The sequence below is a fragment of the Mobula birostris genome, chromosome 21 (assembly GCF_030028105.1).
Source record: "Mobula birostris isolate sMobBir1 chromosome 21, sMobBir1.hap1, whole genome shotgun sequence".
Lineage (NCBI taxonomy): Eukaryota > Metazoa > Chordata > Chondrichthyes > Myliobatiformes > Myliobatidae > Mobula > Mobula birostris.
The window spans coordinates 37226190-37248176 of record NC_092390.1 but is presented as its reverse complement, the minus strand read 5'-3'; the positions used below and the strand labels follow the sequence as shown (position 1 = coordinate 37248176).

Sequence of the window (21987 nt, the reverse complement as noted above, 5' to 3'; positions counted from 1 at the left end):
GTGCCAGAATACACGCCGGCTCCAAGGGCATGTTATTGTTCGCCTCAGAAGATGGAGGTAGACAGCACGACCCTGGATATAGCAGACCTGGGAAGAATGGTGGAACCCATGACCGACCTCTCTTCTCTGGATGGACCTGGATGTTTTCCTGACACCTCTAGACAGGCAGAACTGTAAAGGCTTGACTCACCCCAGTAGAGGCTTCGTTCTCTGGTCCCACTCAGCTGGAGACAGTCAGGTTCTGGGCAGTTGCATCAGCTCCTCTGGATGAAGTTGAGGAGAGCTGGGGGGTGTGGCATAAGAGCTTGATGGTTGAGGGGTCGTAATTGTTCCTGAACCTGGTGGTGTGAGTACTGAGAATCTTGTGCCTACTTCCTGAACTTAAACAGAGAAACAAAGCAAGACACAGGTGAAAATAATCAACTATTAATCAGGGGAGGAGGAGCGTCAGAGCCTGGAGTACTCTGCCGTTTCCTGTTGATCAGACTGAGGCATGACAAAAAGAGCATTAAATTGAAGTCCTGTCTACAGCGGATCTACTATTGCATTGTAATGTGTCCATGCTCTGTTCATCTTCAATTCATCATCATAATGTACACTTTCCACAATTCCTGCGTACCCACATTGCACACTCACAATCTCTTAGGTTTTGGAAATGCTGCCTACTGTAATTGGGCAACCTTAAGGCCAGGATTAGGTTTATGGTGATGTGAGTTCAAAAGCCGAGTGATGTGGGGGTCAGGGGTGAGGTTTGGGGTGAGGATTGGCTTTGGCCATCAGTGGTAAGGACAGGTGAAAGCCTATGATGGCCATTTGGGTTATTTCTGGGCTGTGGTGTTTGGTCAGTTAATTGGTGCACAGGAGAGATAGGAGTGTGGGTTGCTACCAAGGTAGAACTGGTAAGTAAATAACTTAAGAGTAGCTCCCTGAGTTGGATTCTTAAGGCAAACCTGGGACCAGCCCATGGAGGTCATAGGGAAGGAAATCTCACAGGCTCTGTGAAAGGGACAACCCACCTGAAAAGAAAATCCAAAAGATTGTGAGGGCTATCATGTGCAAATCATGGACACAGTGTGCACACGTAGTCAGGATTACTCTTTCGTAATTGTTTAATCATACAGTGCAAAACAAAAATCAAGCTCCAATATCTAATTTCTGTATGTCAAAGCCTTCATGCACAAGGCTTGAGATGTTTACATGGGCACTTCTTACAATTAGAAAGAATTAGAATATAAGCATTAATAGAGAAAGTCATAAAGGATGCATATTTGACCATTTGATATGATCTGTGTATGTTCAGGTTGTCTCAGATTATCTCTGTGGCCATCTGGGTTAAAACAAGGTTGGAGAGGCAGATTCAAAGCACAATTAAATTACAAGTGCAATATGTATCCCGCTATCAAACAAATTGAACTTGACATTCATGCAAGGTAATTGTATCTTGGCATCAATAAATTCAGAAACAACATTCACTGTGTGATGCAGTTGAACAACCATTTTAGTAGAAATTTATTTGTCTGGTTTGGAATTTGTATATTCTTCTTCAAACTCTATCCACCTTTTCAGCCTTTCTGCTTGCTTTATTGAAATAGATTATGTGCCAATTTATTCTGTTGAATAAGGTTGCTGCTTACTTTAACAGTGTTCTCTAAAATAGAACTAATAATTTCAGAACCTGTGTACATAAGCTCACTTTTTTCTTCCTGTTAATGAAAACCATTTATGTTCATTGATAGGTTAAGTAGCATACTTCCCACTCAAGGTTTTAGGAGTTAATGAAAATCAGAAATTTCCTTTTCACTTGAATGCTATTCAGCCTTCATATTGTACCACGATTTTTTTTCAGTATTATTTTGCCTTTGTTTGAACAAAGCTATTTCTTTATAAAAATAACTCAGATTTCTGTAACATATTAATACGCTTTCTCTTACATTATAATGGATGCAAGCTATCATTTTGTCACAGCCTATATTAATTGAATAAGTAAATAATTTATAATGTAGATAAGTAGATCAGTCTTTATCCACTGTTTTCTTCATTAATGCTTTACAAGTACATCAAACGGATGGAGATTATTATTCTATGTTATCATCGTGAACTCTGAAAACTATTGTATTCTGCAATTGTCAACGGAATATCTTAGAAAACATTTTTGTGTATGATATGGTGAATGTGTCTTCTCAGTTGTCTAACGTTAAAGGCAATGAGAGAAACCTTGCAGATCGGAGTCATTGTCTCCGATCAAACTTCAGTAAGATTTAGTGCAGAATGTGTGGCAAAGCAAAGCTTAATTAATGTCCAGCCAAGCTGAGACTGCAGATAGAGTGCAGACAGCCCAGACAAGAAGATTCTTTGAGGAGCAAAGTCTTGTCTTCTGTAACTCCAAGAAACAATTGAAAGAAAAACACAGGAGCCTGCAGATGCTTGTGTGATTAGTATTTCTTTAGGGAGGTGCTCACATGTCACATAATGGCATAATGACATATGCCATTCGTGTACTTCTTACGTATAACCCATAATAAATTACGTAAACAAACTAAGAATGCTTAATCAAACAATATATTTGCAATATTAATCAAATATTACTGAACTATTAAATACACAGCACACAGCTTAGCTATAAACTCCAACTCTTTATAGCATGCATCTCAACTCAGATGTGTAACATATTGTGCTCTAGTCATATATATGTATGTATATATACACAAATAATATATAATACAATAATACATAATGGAACTGCTATATTGACATCAACAGCATAGTAAATTTTAAGTTATCCCATTCAAGCTTAAAGATTTAATTGCTCTGGAGGATTTCTTACTCTTGTGGGATAACATCTTTCCTGGCATGGGGGATCACTAGATTTGGCAGATACGACTTCTGGCTGTGAAGCAATCTCAGGTTCTGGGATCTCCTCTGTGTTGGTTGTAGGAGTTAACTCTGGGACTCCAGGAGGTGGTTCTGACAGTCTGGCCGCCTCTAACAATTGACTCCATTGGACCATAGATATAGGAGTGGAATTAGGCCATTTGTTCCATCGAGTCTGCTTTCTATTTCATCATGGCTGATCCAATTTTCCTCTCAGCACCAATCTCCTGCCTTCTCCCCATATCTCTTCATGCTCTGACTAATCAAGAATGTGTCATCCTCTACCTTAAATATACATAAAGACTTGGCCTCCACAGCTGCTTGTGATAAAGAATTCCACAGATTCACCATTCTCTGCCTAAAGAAATTCCGCCTCATCTGTGTTCTAGGAGGATGCCCCTCTAGGCTGTGTCCTCTGGTCTTAGACTCTCCTACCATAGGAAGCATCTTCTCCACATCCAATCTATTAAGGCCTTTCACCATTCGATAGATTTCAGTTGGGTTCACCCTGCATTCTTCTGAATTTCAGGGAGTAAAGGCCCAAAGCTATCAAATGTTCTTCATATGACAGGCCGTTCAATCCTGGAATCATTTTTGTGGACCTCCTTTGAACCGTCTCCAGTTTCAGCACGTCCTTTCTAAGATCAGGGGCCCAAAGCTGCTCACAATACTCCAAGTACTTTATGAAACACCAACACACCAGTGCTTTATAAGACACTAACAATGTATCCTTGCTTGTATATTCTAGTCCTCCTGAAATGAATGCTAACATTGCATTTGCCTTCCGCACCAGAGACTCAACCTGCAAATTAACCTTTTGGGAATCTGGCACAAAGACTCTCAAGTCCCTTTGGGGCTCAGTTCTTTGTAATTTCTCTCTATTTAGAAAATAGTCTACCCTTTCATTTCTTCTACCAAAGTGCATGACCATTAATTTCCCAACACTGTATTCCATCTGCCATTATTTTGCCCATTCCTACTGGCAGCCAACCAGAAGAGGCTCCCTTTATTCCCACTCTTTTCCTCCTGCCAATCAGACAGTGCTTTATCCATACTAGAATCTTTCCTGTAATACCATGAGCTCATAGCTTGTTAAGCAGCTGCATATGTGGCACTTTGTCAAAGGCCTTCTGAAAATCCAAGTATACAACTTCAACCAATTCTCCTTTGTCTATCCTGCTTGTTATTTCCTCAAAGAATTCCAACAGATGTGTCAGGCAAGATTTTCTCTTGAGGAAACCATACAGACTGTGGCCTATTTTATCCTGTGCCTCCAAGTACCCTGAGGCGTCATCCTTGATAATCAACTCCAACATCTTCCCAACCACTGAGGTCAGGCTAACTGGCCTATAGTTTCCTTTCTTCTGCCTTTCTCCCTTCTTGAAGAGTGGAGTGACATCTGCAATTTTCCAGTTTTCTGGAACCATTCCAGAACCTAGTGATTCTTCAATGTTCATTACTAATACCCCCACAGTCTCTTCAGCCACCTCCTTCGGAAACCTGGGGTGTACACCAATGGTTGAGGTGACTTATCTACCCTCAGACCTTTTCGTTTCACAAGAACAGTCTCTCTAGTAATGGTAACTTCACACACTTCATGACCCCTGAAGCCTGGAACTTCCATTATACTGTAAGTGTCTTCCACTGTGAAGCCTGATGCAAAATACTTATTCAGTTTGTCCACCGTTTCCTGTCCCTAATTGCTACCTCTCCAGCATTGTTTTCCAGCGGTCCTGTATCCTCTCATTTGCACCTTATGCATCTGAAGAAACTTTTGTTATCCTCTTTAATATTATTGGCTAGCTTACTTTCGTGTTCCATCTTTACCTTCTTAATTACTTTTATCGGTTGCCTTCAGTTGGTTTTTAAAAGCTTCCCAATTCTCTAACTTCTAATTTTTGCCCTATTACATGCCCTCCCTTCGGCTTTTATATTGCCTTTGACTTCTCTTGTTAGTTACGGTTGTGTCATCTTTCATTTAGAATGCTTCTTCTTCTTTGGGATGTATATATCCTGTGCCTTCTGCATTTCCTCCAGAAATCCCAGCCATTGCTACTCTGCCATCATCCTTGCCAGTGTTCATTTCCAATCAATTCTGGCCAACTCCTCTCTGATACCTCTGTAATTCTCTTTACTCTGCTGTAAAACTGATACATCTGACTTTAGCTACTCCTTCTCAAATTTCAGGGTGTATTTGATCATATTACCTTTTAATAAGGGTTCTTTTACCTTAGGCTCTCTAATCAATTCTGGTTCATTGCACAACACCCAATCCAAAGTAGCTGATCCCCTCCCCCTCCACACCCATGGGCTCAAACATGAGCTGTTCTAAAAAGCAATCTCATAAGCACTGTAGAAATTCCCACTCCTGGAGTCCAGCACCAACTTGATTTTCCCAAACTACCTGCATATTAAAATTCCCAATGACTATGTAACATTGCCCTTTTGCCATGCATTTTCTACCTCCTGTTGTAATTTGTAGACCACATCCTTACTACTGTTTGGGGGTCTGTGTACACCTCCCATCAGGGTCTTTTTAGTCTTGCAGTTCCTTAGCTTTATCCACAATGATTCAACACCTTCCAATCCTATGTCACTTCTTTCTGATGATTTCATTTTTTTTTAACCGTCGGAGCAATAACGCCCCCTCTGCCTTCTTGCCTGTCCTTTTGATACAATTGGTAATTAAGCTCCCAGCTATAATATTCTCCCAGCCATGATTCAGTGATGCCTGCCAATCTGCAACTGTGCTACAAGTTCATCTACCTTATTCCATGTACTGCGCGCATTCAAATATAATACCTTCAACTGCTCTCCACACTAATCAATGTGTCATCTCCAAATGACATCATATGCTCTCTCCACTGTGTAGGAGGATGGTCCAGTTCTGTCTTTAATCTTTCGAAATACCCACTTTTGATCACCTCTGTAGCCTCTCACCAGGGCTGCTTGTTCAGTAGTGCAACACCGAACCTCCTTGCTTGAGGAGCCCTCAATTCGTCTGAGCTGTTTGTCCTGCATGCTCCTTCTGAGATTTTGGTTTGAGGACATCCAATTGTGAACACAAGGGATGACCCAGCAACAGCATAGCTGGTGAGTTATTGGTTGTGGAGGGTGCTGATCTGCGATTTGCAAGGAAGAATTTGGCAAGGATCTGATTCAATGTCAGTGTAGTGTGTTCTGCTGACATTGTTCACAGTACATTCTTTAGACTCTGGACAAACCTTCCTGCCAAGCTATTTGTAGGTGATTTGTACAGTGCAGATGTAATATGTTTTATTCCATACATTTTTCAGGAATGACTGAACCTGTTCAGCAAAAAACTGTGGTCTATTGCCACTGACTAAGTGTTCTGGAACACTAGCCCTTCGAAAGAGGCTTCTCAAAACATCAACAGTGTGCAAGGCTATTGGGAATACTTTTGGCCACTTTGTCGCTGCCTCCACTACTACAAGAAATTTGTGACCGTGAATGGTCTGGCAAAATACATTCGAATGCTCTGCCAGCGCATCTTCTCGGTGTGTCGGCATCCCAAAGAGTGCAGGGCAAGCTGCTCGATCTGTTGATCTATCCCAGGCCACCAGATAAAGGTTTGAGCCATTTTGACCATGCAGAGATAACCAGCATGTAGCTCCTCCAACACTTTAGGATTCAGTTTGAATGGAACAACGACTCTCAATCCCCACATAAGGCAACCTCCATCCAGGGCAGGCTCATCCTGGTGCTGGTAAAATAGGGAAACTGGAATTTCTGCTGCATGCTGCAGCCATGCAGACCCAAGAGAGTGTAGGTTTTTGTTTCTGCTTTCCCTTTGAATCACCTCTGCCGTAATAAGCAGGCTTTTGATTTGCTTTAGGGAGAATGCATCAAGAGGAGTGTCCTCATGTGTATGTCTTTCAGATATTTCCTTTCCAAAGGTAGATGGGATAATCCATTAGCATTTCCATGTTTGGTCATCCTCTTGAATTCGATATTGTAATTGTGTCCTTCAAGAGGGAAACCCATCTCTGCATTCATGCTCCTGCTGTTAGTGGAACACTTTTCTGTGGATTGAAAATGAACACCAATGGTTAATGATCAGTAATGAGGGTTAACTTTCTTCAGTACAAGTACTGGTTGAAACATGTTACATCCCAAGCCAGACTAAAGTCTTCTCTGTCAATCGCTGCATAATTTTCTTCAGCAGCAGTAAGGGGATGTGATGCAAACCCATGGGGCATATACTTCCATCCCTCATAACACGTGACATGACTGCACCTATACCATAAGGTGAGGAATCACAGGCAAGCTTCATTAGATGATGTGAATCATAATGTGTGAGTACAGTGTCTGGATGTCACCGTTATGTTTGTCTTTTTGAAAGCCACCTCATATTGCTTTGTCCATCGCTATTTCTTCCTGATTTGTAGTAATGAGCTCAGAGAGTGCAGCACATAGCCAAGTTTGGCAGGAACCTGTTATAGTAATTGATAAATCCTAAAAATGACTGCAACTGTGACATATCCTTTGGCATTGGTTCACCCAGCACCGCTTGAATTTTATCAGCACACTTCTACGCATCAGTGGTGTGAGCACAGTAAGTGATGCTAGGCTTAAAGAATTCACACTAGTGCATTGTGCTCCGAGCCCATAATCTTTTTATCTTTTTAACACTGTCTTGAGATTTTGGAGTTGTTTTTTGTCATCAGCACTGGTAACAATGATGTCACCCAGTTAGAACTGAGTGGCTGGTCAGCCTTGCAGCACCTGCTCCGGGTGCATATGCTACTCCAAAAATAAGCCTATTATAATGACAAAACCCTTTTTAACTGTTTATGGTAAAAAAAAACACTTTGGACTCTTCGTCCATCTCCATCTGTAGGTAGGCCTCAGCTAAGTTCACTTTGCTAAAGTGTTTCCCTGTAGCTTGCAAAGATATCCTATATCCTGGGCAGAGGGTATTGATCTACTTTCAGTACTGGGTTGACCTTAAGTCACCACAGATCCTGATAGACCAATCCTTCTTGGCTACCAGGGCCACTGATATTGTCCATGGGTTCCACTCAACCTTAAAAAGAATTCCTTCAACCTCCATGTGATCTAGCTCACTGGCTTCGTTATCACAGATGGTATAAGGCTTTGTAAAACTTGGGTGTAGCATTTTTATTTAACACGATTTTACCCTTGATATGTTTGACATTTCCAATTTCACCCTTGAACACTACTGTGGCATCATCTAATACCTTTCTTAAGTTGTTTTCAGTTCACTTTATTGCAGGGTGTGTGGCATGCAAGTAGTGGATAGACCTCCAATCAAGCTGAAATTGCCTCAGCCAATCATGGCCCCACAATGCTGGCCCTCCTGTTTTCACTGTACACAAGCCCAATGTGACTTCTTGGTTGTTGTATTTTATTGTCATGGATGTCATTCCTACAGAAGTCATCTTCTCTCCAGTAGATGTTCTTAGTCGGATATCTGTAGGCTTAAGTTCAGTATTTTTGAAATGCTATTCAAACTCATTTTGTGGAATGACTGAAACAGCCAAGCCAGTGTCTAATCCATTTAAAATAATTTGCCGTTCACTTCTGGTGTAAGCCATTATTGTTTGTCTCTTGTTCGTTTTCACATTGTAAATTTTAAGGCCCCTCAGCCCTGTGTCACTGTTATCACTACCAGGTTTTTCATTAATAGCATGCACACTGGTGCTCTTTTTGAAGCTGCAACTTGACTTTTTATCCCTTTCTCTACCCCAAGCAGTCCATTTATTTTTGTCACCTTGACATGCTCTTTGTATGTGTCCTACTTTGTTGCATTTTCTGAAAACTTCACCTTTAAACGTGCATTAGTCTGGTGTATATGAGCCCCTGCCACAACGGTAACACCATTTGTTCAAACAGGCCAGTTTCTGTTTAGACATTGTGGTTTTGTTCATGATCACGTTCATTCCTGACTGCAGCTGAATTGTGTCTGTCTGCTGTTCCCATTAATACAGCAAATTCAACTGCTCTTTTAAATGTAAGTTGAGTTTCAGTTAGGAGCCGTTTTTGAATACTTTCTTCTACGGTACCACAAACTAAGCAATATGTCAGTGCATCATTAAGCCCATTACCGAACTGACAATGCTCAGAAAGCTTCTTCAATTCAGCCAAGTAAGCTGAAATAGACACCCCTTCCTTTTGATTCTACATATGAAACCTAAGATAGTCTGCAATCAACAATGATTTTGGTTCTAAATGTTCTTGCATTACATTCATGATGTCAGTGAAGCTCATTTCAGCTGGTTTGGTTGGAGCAGTTAAGCTTTCTAAGTGAACAGTATTTTTCCACCTATTGCACTCAGAAACACTGGCACTCACTTTTCATTGGCTACTTCATTTGCATTAAAATACTGCTCATTTCATTTAGTATACCTCATAGAGTTATATGTTGTGCAATCAAACACCTCACCTTTACAATTTTGCCAGCCATTCTTGCTCCTTTAAAAAATTTATTATTATCACCCAGTACTCACTGTTGTGAACCCATGGCTTTCATCCATTTTCTGCCTTTGTTTTAACTCAACCACCTCTCTCTCTTCTAAAGAAGCACATGATTTTTTTTTCAACTCAAACATCTCTCTCCCCTTCTGAAGAAAAAACGTGCTGTGCTTCAGCGGTCATTTAAGGTTAATTTTTTAAATTCTTTGTTGACACGGTTATGTTTTATAACTCCAAAATTAATTGAAAGATAAACTTAGGAGCCCCAGGATACATGTATACTTAGGTTTTTCTTTACTGAGAGGCTCACGTTTGACGTGGTGGTGTAATGACGTATGCAATTCTTACCTACAAAGCATTATGAATTATGTAAAGAAACAAAGAACAATTAAACAGTGTATTTGCAATATCACTTAAACATTACTGAAATATTAAATCCACTATGCATTGCTTTCCTTTTTACTGCAGTGAACCAGAGCTTTTTGGGCTTACAGAGATGAGATAAAAATATAACCGAAGAATTCAAGGAACTAAGGGGTAATTACTTTACTAATAGCGAAGTATCATCAGTTGTTAGCTTATAGCTTCTATTGTATTGTGAATGGCAGTTGATCTTGCAAGTGAGGAATTTGACCACACAGTTTACCAAATGATTACTATCTGTAACTGTGCGTATATTCTGTATAAAAGTTGTATTTCTCTGTTAAGATTTCAGAACAGTGTGGTGACGGGGAACATGCTGTTCTCCCTCAGCATCAGTAAGTAAAGTGTGATTGAAGAAGGAGCATAAGTTTTTAGAGTCGAGTTAATAGGCAAGGGCATTAGACTTGTGTATAGGAAGGTGCGTTTGAAAGTGGTAATCTGAAACTTACTGACTGACAGAAGGCACTGGGACTTGGCTCCACAGTCTAATGGCTCATCATGGTCCTGGTGAAGCTCTCCAGCATTTCACAGGACTGCTGCTCAAAACCCTAGGCCATTGTTTTTATTTTTAATCTTTACTTCAATTTTAACAGTGTTTAAGTGTTTCTGAATTGTAGAGACTTTGATTGCTTTGGCAGCTAACGATGCTTCAGCTCTGTTAAAGTCCGTTGAGGATTTTCTAGGGGTGGACTCTCTGTACCATAACATCCTGAGGCCTTGTTAGCACTATGACCCATCTCTCTGATTCATGAACTCATCTCTCTTCTTCATTGAGATGGCCCTCCCTTATCCATCCAAATGAGTGTGAATGTGTGAGGGAGAGAGCAGCACTGGAGCTGTCCTGTTGCCAAATATTCATATCAGCAAGTACGCAGATGTAACAACAGTGATTATTCATAATGTCCGACCATAAGACATAGGAGCTGAATTTGGCTGTTCAGCCCATCAGGTCTGCTCTGCCATTCCATCATGGCTGATTTGATCCTATTCAACATCATTCTCCCTCCTTCTCCCTGTAATCATTAGTGCCCTTATTAATCAAGAACCTATTAACCTCCACTTCAAATATCCCTAATGATGTGGCCTCTATGACTGTCCGTGGCAATGAATTCCACAAATTCACCACCCTCTGGCTAAAGACATTTCTCCTCATCTCTGTTCTAAAGGGGCATCCTTGTATTCTGAGGCTGTTCCCTCTGGTCCTAGACTCTCCCACTATTGGAAAAATCCCTTCCACATCCACTCTGTCAAGGCTTTTCAATATCCGATAGGTGTTAAATAAAGTCATTTTGATGAAAATTGATTTATCAAGTGAAAGGAGATGGATCTTTTTTGCAGGTAGTGTTAAGTGGCTGAAATTATTCTGCTCTATGCTGAACCAGTTGGGCAAGTCACTTGCATAGAACTGATATTGGTTTTCTTGTTTTCAATCCAGGGCACACAGTCACCTGTGATCACCGAATATGGAACAGTGCCATGTTAAAACTTCTAAGGTTAAGTAGATAAGGGATTCCATTTTTGCTGTTTTAAATAATTTGCTCCATATAAAGGAAACTCAGACATAATTTGATAGGGTTCCTAATGTTCTTACTGGAAATGCATGCATTACTCTAAGAAATGCTTTCAAATTTCAATCTTGATTTCACTACAAATATCCTGAATTACTTAACCTAAGAATACAATGGTCTGAAATTCTTGCTCCCCAGGCTCCTCCCTGTTGGAATTGATTCTACTTCAGATAGAGCTGGTAATGTGCACTTTCTTAGTGAAGCTAGCTGCCACCCGATCAACAACCCTCTCTGCAACATAGCCGCCAATCCCACAGCACGCTTTGAGGGTTGACAGTGTTGCATTCCAGGGCTGAAATGACTGCTGAAGCTGGCTGAGGATTTGAATATGTCTGATGCTTATACTGGTTCGACAAATGTTCATGTGGTATGAACGGGGTAGCACGGAGCACAGTAGTGCAGCGCTTTTCAGCAGCCAGCCGTATGATCGGTATTTGATTCCTGCTGCTGTCTGCAAGCAGTGTGTACATTCTCCTCATGTTCACAGGGATTTCCTCCGGGTGCTCTGGTTTCCTCCCGTATTCCGAGGATATATACGTTAGAGTTAGTGAGAGGTGGACAAGCTATGTTGGCGCCAAAAGCATGGTGATGCTTGCTGGCTGCCCAGCACGCTCCTCACTGATTTGATTTGACGCAAATAATACATTTCACTGTATGTTTTGATGTATGTGCATCAAATAAAGCTAATCTTATATTGGTAACTTCTGAATGTGACTGCTCTATCCTTTCAAAGCCAGTAGCTCTGTTTGACCATTGCCAGCAGAGCCACCTGCTCTCTCTGCTGCACCAGTGTTAACATCTGACCCACCTATGTCCTGCTTGCAGGTCTGCAATTTGCATTCATTCACCTTAATGGTCAGAAAGTCATGGGCTGGTGAGGGAAACAAAAAGCCTTAAGTGCTGAATCTAATAGTGCTTCCCATCTAACCTCTAGGTTAGTAATTTCTGAAACATTTCCAGAGTCAGTGGACTTCTCCTCATTTAAAAAAAAATTGTCTGTTTTCGCTCATTTTACCACTCATCTCCCCACTTAGATAGATAGATAGGCATACTTTATTGATCCCGAGGGAAATTGGGTTTTGTTACAATTGCACCAACCAAGAACAGAGTACAAACATAGCAATACAAAACCACAAACGATCAAGTAATAATATGTAAACCATGTCAGACGGAAATAAGTCCAGGACCAGCCCATTGGAACAGGGTGTACGACCCTCCAAGGGAGGAGCTGCAAAGTTTGATGGCCACAGGCAGGAATGACTTCCCTTGACGCTCAGTGCTGCATCCCGGTGGAATGAGTCTCTGGCTGAATGTACTCCTATGCCCAACAGTGAAAATGATGTTACACACCGACGTCGGGTTGGCAGAGGGAGGGATGTACACAACAACCACAGTTGCATGTGAAATTTCCCTTGGCAAATAATATGGCTGGAGTCCAACATCAAAAAGTTCAATATCCGGGCTACAAACATGTTCCATGATCGTAATATGGCCAGGATTGCACCATCTGTTGTTAACCAGAACAGCAAGACCCCCTCCTTTACGCTTACCACTTTCAGTGCACTTCCGGTCAGCTCGAATGGTCTGGAAGCCCTTTATGGAAACGTTTTGGTCGGGTATGTCCTTGTGCAGCCGCGTTTCAGTAAAACACATAACATTGCTCTTATGGATCGAACATCGTGTAAACTTCCTAGCGGTATTCAAAATGCATTCAAGTTTGCCCTTCATTCTCAAACTAACTTCATGCCATCCCTGAATTTGACTACTTCAGGGAAATATAGTCAAATTAATTAGTCTGAATCTGAAATAGAATGGGTGATCAATACTGAATTGTCAGATTTTCAAAACTTTCTGTACATATGTGCCCAGAAATTCAGACTTGAGTGCTGCCCAGCAATCACAAAGCATTGTAGTCAGCCTCTGATAGTCAGTTCATTAGTCTAACAGATACTGTTACCAGCTGGGTATGATCTTCTGGGCAACAAAAATGACTTACTTTCAAGCCTTCAATTGCTATACCATCTATTTTCCTGTTTCTTTCTTCAGATAATTTTATGGATCTCTTTTCTATTCTATCCTGCTACTCCTATTTGTGTATGTGTATGTGGCTTTGCACTTTGGTATTCATGCCACAGTCTGCACTACATATTAGGTCTCAGATTTGCTTCATTACAAGACTATTTCACTGAGTGTTGTGACAAACAATAACAGAATTGAATTGACCTTTCTATCATGCATGATAGGTCAGCTGAGAGGGGGACTGTTACCAGAACAGTAATTAACATTGTGCACCGCACAGAAATAAGAAACCTACGCTCTGTAGTTAGGTTTTCAATCAGTGGTAAACACATTATGTACACTGCACTATAACAAAAGCAAGCTTTAGGTTCCATTTTACCTTTTTGTTAGCAAAGTGACACAAGAACCAAAAGTAAACATTTCAACAATTGCACCCACAGTTTATGTTTCAGTGTGAGTATATAAAAACATTACCTACAAAGCAGTGCTTTTTTAACATGATCTCTTAATTATTTTTCCTGGATTAGAGAAAGCAGCTCTGAGCATAAAATTAATAATTAAATTTCATTGGCAAGGTATAATATTGCAGATTATGCTAGATTATGGTTTCATATATCCAGACAGAAATACTGCCTAAAAATTTATTCTAGTAGTGCTGACACTACACTGTATTCTGCCTCCAAAATTCAGTTCCAGTGAATCAATATTTTATGTGACCAACCAATCATGAATTTCAAGGCAATAATAATAATTTGATATAAAGTAGGATAAAATCAGGTGAGAGCATTTTAAATATTGAACACTAAAAGGTTTGTCTCTGAGGTCATTATTGCCTGAAACTCTGGGATGCTCTTTCTGTAATATGCGCCTCTTACAAAATGCCAACATTACTTTAGCTGCACCTCCCAAATCTTTGACATTTACCATCAAGGAGGACAAGGAGAACAAATGTATGGGACTGCAGCATCTTCTTCAAGTCTCCCACCATCCTGAATTGTAAGTTCAGGGGATGAATTGGAAAGAGATGTCTCATCTTGAATCATTATTGGGTCTAAATCTTGAAACTCGTTACCAAACAGGAGAGAGAGAGAGGTGATTATAGAAGATCGCTCACCAGATACTTCTCTAGGGAAATCTATGACCTGCATTAAATACCCACCTCTTCCAAATTAGCAGCAAAAATCTGCTTCTTTATAGCTGATTCCAAGTAGGGATCAGGATTGAACATCTTTGATCGAAAGCAAAACATTCTTGGAGTTGCTCTGTTTATTTATTTATTGGAACCAATGAATCACAACAACAATAAATGTGAATGAACAAGTCCACAGACATTGCCAGGCACTGGTCTCACTAATTTGCTCATAAGACAGGACGTTTTGCTAAAGAATCTGCTTAGCAGCCAAATCAGGCGTTTTGGTAGAAGGCCATAGTTCCACACAGTGTGCTTCCGGGAGTTCAGCATTCACTTGGAGAACCGCCCAGTTCGAAGAAGCAAGTTCAAGACCGGTCCAGTTGTTATAGAGAGCCATTGGACACTGCTCATGGACCATTTGTCCAAATCCCATCAGAGAAGAGGTTACGCAGCATCCTCGCTAGGACCACCAGCATCAAAAACAGTTACTCCCCCAAGCCATCAGGCTGATCAACACCCCCACCTACTAACCCACCCCACCACTGAAACATTATTATTTCCTGGCAGAGTCACCTTATGTACAGATATTTCGGTACTTAATGTCGCCTTATGTACATACAATCAATCTAAGCTAAGCTTATGTATTTGTATTTATTATGTTTTTACAATTGCATTCTTTATGCTTATTGTGTTTTTATACTGCGTCAGATTTGAAGTAACAATCATTTAGTTCTACTTTACACTTGTGTACTGATGGATGACAATAAATGATCTTGAATCTGATATCTTGGCTGAGGCGTGCAGATGTGCTAAGCATCAGAGTCTGGTACCATCTCCATTTACTACTGGCTTTTGCTGCTTGTGCATCCGTCCATTGCTGCCTAACTTTATCATCCCCTCCTTTCATCTGTCACAATGCTAATGATCCTATAAAAGGCAAGTTACTGTGTAACAACAGGGCATGTTGTGGAATGCCCACCACTAGGTGGCAGGTACAACTTGAAGGATGAGAAAGATTTGGGGGTGGGCAGACGGTGATGCAGAAAGTTGTGAAAGGTCAGAAGAACGTCAGGGTTCAAATATTCCTTAAAACTGTGTGTATAGACAGACAGACCCATGCATCATCCAGTAAAACTTAGTGTTTTGTAAATGAGGACTTAGAAGTTGATTTTTTTTGTAGGGCAATGATTAAGGGCTAGAGTACTGTCTGAAGTTGTGAAAGCATGATTACAAAAGGGGATTAAACCATGCACCGTATGTCTTCATTTTGATGAACCTTGATCTGAGAATTTACATTTCTGAGGGGAGATTTCAGATGCTGAGAGTAGTAAAGGCTAAGCAGATATGAAATAAGGGATTTTAAGACTATGAGGATTATGTGATCAGAGAAAGTCTGCTTCTACGCAGTCGATGATGAGCAATTGTCAATTTATATTTGTTGCACAGGTCGTGAAGATAAATGGTTAGAGTTATTTCTCTTTGGAGTTGTGAGAGCATGGGAAACTCTCTAGCTAAAGGAGAGACCAGCGAACCTCTCACTTAAAAATATGGAACAGAAAATGATGAAGTGATATGTAGAGGGACTTGGGGAGTGGAATTTTTTTCTGATCCCCTAAGTAGAGAGTTAACTCAGTTGGACAGAATATTTTCTTTCAGTGCAGTAAATCCTGATGATACTATGGAACTTTCCATGCTGAATTGTATCATTCTGGAGATTTACACAACTCAGATTTTTTACTACTTTGCAGTCAAATAAACTCAGAAACATTAACATTTTGTTATTTCTTTAAAAAGTAGCAAGCACAACTAAGAAAGATCAAAGTTTCTCAGTGCATATTATTTCTGCACCTAAGTCAACAACAAAAATGAAGCAGGCTATATGACTTTGTAAGTAAGTAGTTTAGTTTTTTATTCAATTGGGTGAGCAGTTTTTTTTCAACCTGATGATGATAATCAGGCAGGGTGTCATGTGGATATAATGCTTTAATATTTATCTTGAAAAATATGTAAATTCATTAGATTTCCACAAGGGGTGATGTGGGCATGGTGTGGGGTAAAAGCAAAACCCTGCAGATGCTGGAAATATGAAATAAAAACAGAAGATGCCAGATATATATACTTCTGTTTTTCACATTTTAATCTATTTCATAAATAAAAACTTAGAGTAATTGATTTACTTTTTTTCTTCTTTCTATATAGTCATGTATTGCATTGTACTGCTGCTGACAAGTTAACAAATTTTATGACACGTGCCGGTGACAATATACCTGATTTTGATTCTGATTCTGAAATATGCATGAACTGATGCTGAAGATGGTAGAAACCTTGAGCAACACACACAAAACGCTGGAGGAACTCAGCAAGTCAGGCAACATCTATGGAAGGGGAGTAAACAGTCGATATTTCATGAGCCCTGGTGAAGGTTGTCACCCTGAAACACTAACTCTTTATTTGCCTCCATAGATGCTGCCTGACTTGCAGAGTCCCTCCAAAATTTTGTGTGCGATGTCAGAGATACTCACAGTCAGGGAAAATGTGTAATGAGGAAAATAGAGCTTGGTTTAGGATCTGGCAGTTACAAATGAATGATGATCAGAATTAGGTTTAATATCACCAGCATATGTAGTGAAATTTGTTAACTTTACGACAGCAGTACAATGCAATACATAATGAGATAGAAAACAACTGTGAATTACATTAAGTATATATATATTATATCAAGTATTAAATTAAATAAGTAGGCAAAAACAGAAATAAAAAAGTAGTGAGGTAGTGTTCAATGTTTCAACGCCCATTCAGAAATCGGATGGCAGAGAGAAAGAAGCTCTTCCTGAATCACTGAGTGTGTGCCTTCAGGCTTCTGTACCTCCCTCCTGATGGTAACAGTGAGAAGAGGGCATGTCCTGGGTAGTGGAGGCCACCATTTTGAGGCACCGCACCTTGGAGATGTCTTGGACACTCCCGAGGCTGGTATCCATGATGCAGCTGTCTAATTTTACCACTCTCTGCAGCTTACTTCAATCCTGTGCAGCAGCAACCCCCCACCCCCCAAACCAGACAGTGATGCAGCCTTTCAAAATGCTCTCCACGGCACATCTGTAGAAATTTTCAAATGATTTAGGTGACATTCCAAATCTCCTCATACTCCTAATTTAATATAGCCGCTGTCTTGCCTTCTTTATAGCTGCATCGATATGTTGGGGCCAGGTTACGTCCTCAGAGATATTAACACACAGGAACTTGAAATTGCTCACTCTCTCCACTTTCTGATCCCCCTCTTAGGACTGGCGTGTGTTCCCTCATCTTAACCCTTTCTGAAGTCCCCAATCAGCCCTTTGATGTTGAATGGTCAGCATACGGAACCATTAACTCTGTGTCTTGCAGAGTTTGCTGAGTATTTCGTGTGCTCATTTGAGTTCTATAACATGTACCTTTTGTACTTATGCTGTTCTATATTATGGCATAGGAGGTTATAAGCTGTTACTCCTACAAGGTATTGGCAATAATTAAGAACTGTTTGAGAGGATTTCAATTTAAGCTCAGAAATTCTTTCTTCTGTGCATTATTTCCATCAATGGAGCTCAATGGCAAACTTTCTTTATCTTCCAGAGCGGCCACTCTGCATAACAATGGCTGGTTCAAGCACCCTGCCATCCAACATGGCTAGCATCAGCAAGGAGCTGACGGACCTTCAACACTTGATCCAGTTCCCTGAGGAGATTGCCAGTATTCTGACCGAGCAAGAGCAGGAACTCTACCGCAAGGTCTTACCGCTTGACTACCTCTGCTTTCTGACCAGGGATTTGGTAAATCCCAGTTGCCCCGGCAGGTCATCCCCCCTCAAGACCTCCATCTCGGCACCTGATCTGGACACCAAAAGTAGGGAGCACAATGCAATTGAAGACCTGGTGACACGGTTTAATGAGGTATGCTTTAGCTGGTTTGGCTGATTTGTTCAAGTTTTGCTTCCTGTTGCTAATGGTTATGGCGCTAAAGTTACCAGCTCAGATTTTCCCCGCATTTGTTTCCACTCTGTCTCTGTACCTTTGCCACGAATGCACTGGAAATGGAATTTACACCGCACTTCCGGCATACCTCAAATGATGTTGTTAAAGTACTTAAATGAAATTCCAAACTAGAGCTATTTTGCAGTGTTTATTTCCTTTCAAAAGCACTTAAACTGTGATTGAAGTAAAGAGGCAAAGCAAGTAAGGCCTTTCGTCAATAATTTTATGAACCAAGTTCTTTCCCCCAAGCAGCATTGATTCCTTTCTGGATGCATTGCGAAGTGGCTCCCAGGCTCACTGGAGGCTTGAGTGTCGGAAGCAGAGTGCAGAGCGTGGCCACTATTGCGCAGCATTAGGGCTATCATGTTGCACATTTAGTGATGCCGAAGAGGAGGAATTCCAAACCATTGTAAAATCTTCACTCACTACCTTAAGTCAATAGCAATGAATAGCTGTACTAGTGCATTCCAAGTCCTAAAGCTTTCCAAGTAAGGATTCCAAACAAACATTAGGGTAGAGATTATTTTTTATATATAAGTGAAACAATGAAGAAAAACAGAATGAAGTGTACCAAGTGGAAGGTTTAATGAGAAGGAGTAGTGTATAAAGAAAGGGACAAAATCCAGGATCGAGATATTTCCTTTAATTTTCCCGAACTTTTTCTTTTAAGCGCTTATGTCAATTGTTATCATTGATGTACTTTGTGTAATTTTCTAATTCACAGTGTGCACTTGTACCTACCGATTTGCTTCTCTATAGGTTTTTTTCTATCTCTGAATATTTTCTCCACCTAGTAATTGTCATTTGCTTTATTGACTTGCAAATCTCTCATGTGAATCACATTTCTTTGTTACCTGTATGACAATAAGATGGTCTGTTGGTGGAGCTTTGCCCAATACAGTCACATTTGTGGTTTAGCTACTGGGCTCACAGCCATCGTTTCTAGGTCATTATTCCAATATTATGAGCTGGAGTCCAACCATGCCAACTGGTTGCATGCAGATATGGAACCTTTTTTTTAAAAAAAAAGCTCTTCTCAGTATTGATAAATTCCAAATTGCTGAATTGTTGTTTATAAAATTTGCCCATCTGTTCATTAATGCCCCTTGGGGAAAGATTTCTGCCATCCTTACCAAGTTCAGTATGTACGTGACTGCAGACCTACCATTGTGATTGACTGTTGGCAACTTCTTCATTAATTTGTAACAATGGCGTCTGGGCTCCTCAGGTTGAAGATGAGCTGACTTACGGCAATTTAACTTCAAGCAAGTTCTCCTAAGCATTTAAAAGGATTTTTCAATAATAAAGTATTTAAGGGTATTCATTAATAACTGGATTAAAACATATATTCCATTACTCTAATCATGAGTAGTGTTAGGGTAAATATTTGATGAAATATAAGAATTATAGGAAGTATATGTGGAGATACGACATGGATAGCTATAGAGAATGGACATTAGGCTTACTGACAGTTTTGTGAAGTAGAACCTTTATGTAACCCAGAACTGCCTTTACAACCAATAGCCTGATATGCTCTTGTATATAGTCACTCTGGAATCAAAGGCATCCCTTAAAATTGTAGGTTGTACTTTGCTATAATAAATAGCCATTAAGATTGGCATTGACGGTGGATTGAAATTCAATTTTATGTTTGAGATTTCCTGATCTCTTCAGCTTATAGATGTTAGGGCAGAATGTATAGCAAAGGTCTTTACAGAGCGGATGTGGTATTTTTGCAAATATAAAGTCTGTTACTAATTATTAATTTTCTGACCATTCTCACCTCAGGTAGTTACAATTACAAGATGTGAAAGCTGAACTGTTATTTTACCTTAATTTGTATTAATACTCATGTAGCATGTTCCCATTTGTTTGCAGACCGTAACTAACCAAGGCAAGTGGAAAATGTAAGCCTTGAGACATTACTTTCTGCAGCCATATTTTCAATCAAAATCCTCACCAATCACCCTGAGTTTTGTCTGAGTTGGCAAAGTTGATCTGAGTGATTGACAATCTCACAAGAAGCGGAAATAGGTCATATATCGAAGTACATATTGGAAAAATGATCTGTTGTAGATTATTAAGCCTAGGAAAATTCTGTCTTGTCAGTTTGTATGTTTTCAGCACAGTTGCTATGGCAATGAAGGTCTAATATTACAATAATGATGTTACTCCAGGTAGATGTAGTTTTCTGCCGTCATAGAAGCACCAAAATGGTATTTTATTAAAGTTTAAACATATTATTTCTGTTCACATAATAGCATATACAAGATTTTGTTTACTTTCCCTTTTATTATAGGAAATCTTTCTCTATTATTACTTTGAAATTGGATCTTGGGTTAAATATTAAACTGACTCTCCCTGGGAGAAATGGAATGGGTTCCAGTTCAAACACCATTCATAATCTCATTAATTTTAGTGTCTATCAAAACTAATGAAACCCAATGTCAAATAGAGAGCTGATTGGTTGTTCAGTTTCATCATGTAAACCCATTATGTTCAAGTTAGACTCCCATTTTAAAATGCTTAATGAGTGAGCCTGCCTGCCACTTTTTCAAGCCTTCTCCATGCGTTTCTTTATTAAACACAATTATTTTAGTAGCTGAAAGCTGATTTTAAACTTCTAAATGTTGAAGTCTAGCCACATCAGATTTAATGCCAGAAACTGAATATTGTTGAATCTTCTGTTTTTGGACAAACTCCTGATTTAGCTGTAATTATATAAAACTTCCCATGGTATGCTCTTTCCTTGTCAATATTAAAATGCTACTGATTCATTGTTGATTGGGGAGGTTCATTCACCATGAATTAAACTCAGTAAAATATCTGTGATCAGTAATATCCAAGTTTAAATAAAACCACTTTAATCTAAAGGGCCAGAATATCACTATTGTGATGACCATGGCTTCCAGGTCATTTAATGAACTATAAAACCAAACTGGTGTTTATGGAAAACATTATAAGCATGGAAAAATACCTATCTTAGCCACTGACATTTAACACAAGCAGATTTATATTATTTATCAGTAATTTAATGTTAATAAAATTATATGGTCTGGACTGAGAAATGATTCTGACACAGCAAGCTGTCTCCACCTGCAATTCTATAATGACCTCCTCTCCCATTTGTCACCTTTTCTGAATCCATTCATTTAAAGAGTACCAAATTTCTTCTTACCTCTTCTCACTGCCCCTAAGAAATAATATCAAGCTTTATTATTTCACGCCCCCCCCAACCCTGCACCACAATTTCTGTCTCTCCTTTCAGGGAGATTTGGATGTGTTTTGTTCATGAGTTCAATATTCTGACTGCCAATACTTCACATTGGTAGCTACAAAATAAAGTGCAGAAGACTATCGAGATAATCACCTTTATTATCCACCAAGGCTTCCACAGATGTCGAAAGTGGAGTCAAAGTAAGATAGAAGCTGAAATAACAACAGAAAGGAGCTGCCAGAATCCTGTCATTTCTATGAAGTCATTCAGTGATTACAGCTGTTTAATCTCCAC

General features: G+C 39.8%; 1 protein-coding gene across 7 annotated transcripts in view; it reads left to right on the top strand.

The window, feature by feature from the left end:
• plce1 (phospholipase C, epsilon 1) overlaps window positions 1-21987 on the top strand; it is a 479606-nt gene that overhangs the window by 324694 nt on the left and 132925 nt on the right. For all 7 annotated transcript variants that reach the window (XR_011882709.1, XM_072239321.1, XM_072239318.1 and 4 more), the window contains one exon: window positions 18079-18395. Coding sequence is in view for 6 of the 7 variants with exons in the window: in XM_072239321.1 (XP_072095422.1) it covers window positions 18079-18395 (317 nt within the window). In the remaining variant the exon portion in view is untranslated. The remainder of the gene's footprint in view (window positions 1-18078; window positions 18396-21987) is intronic.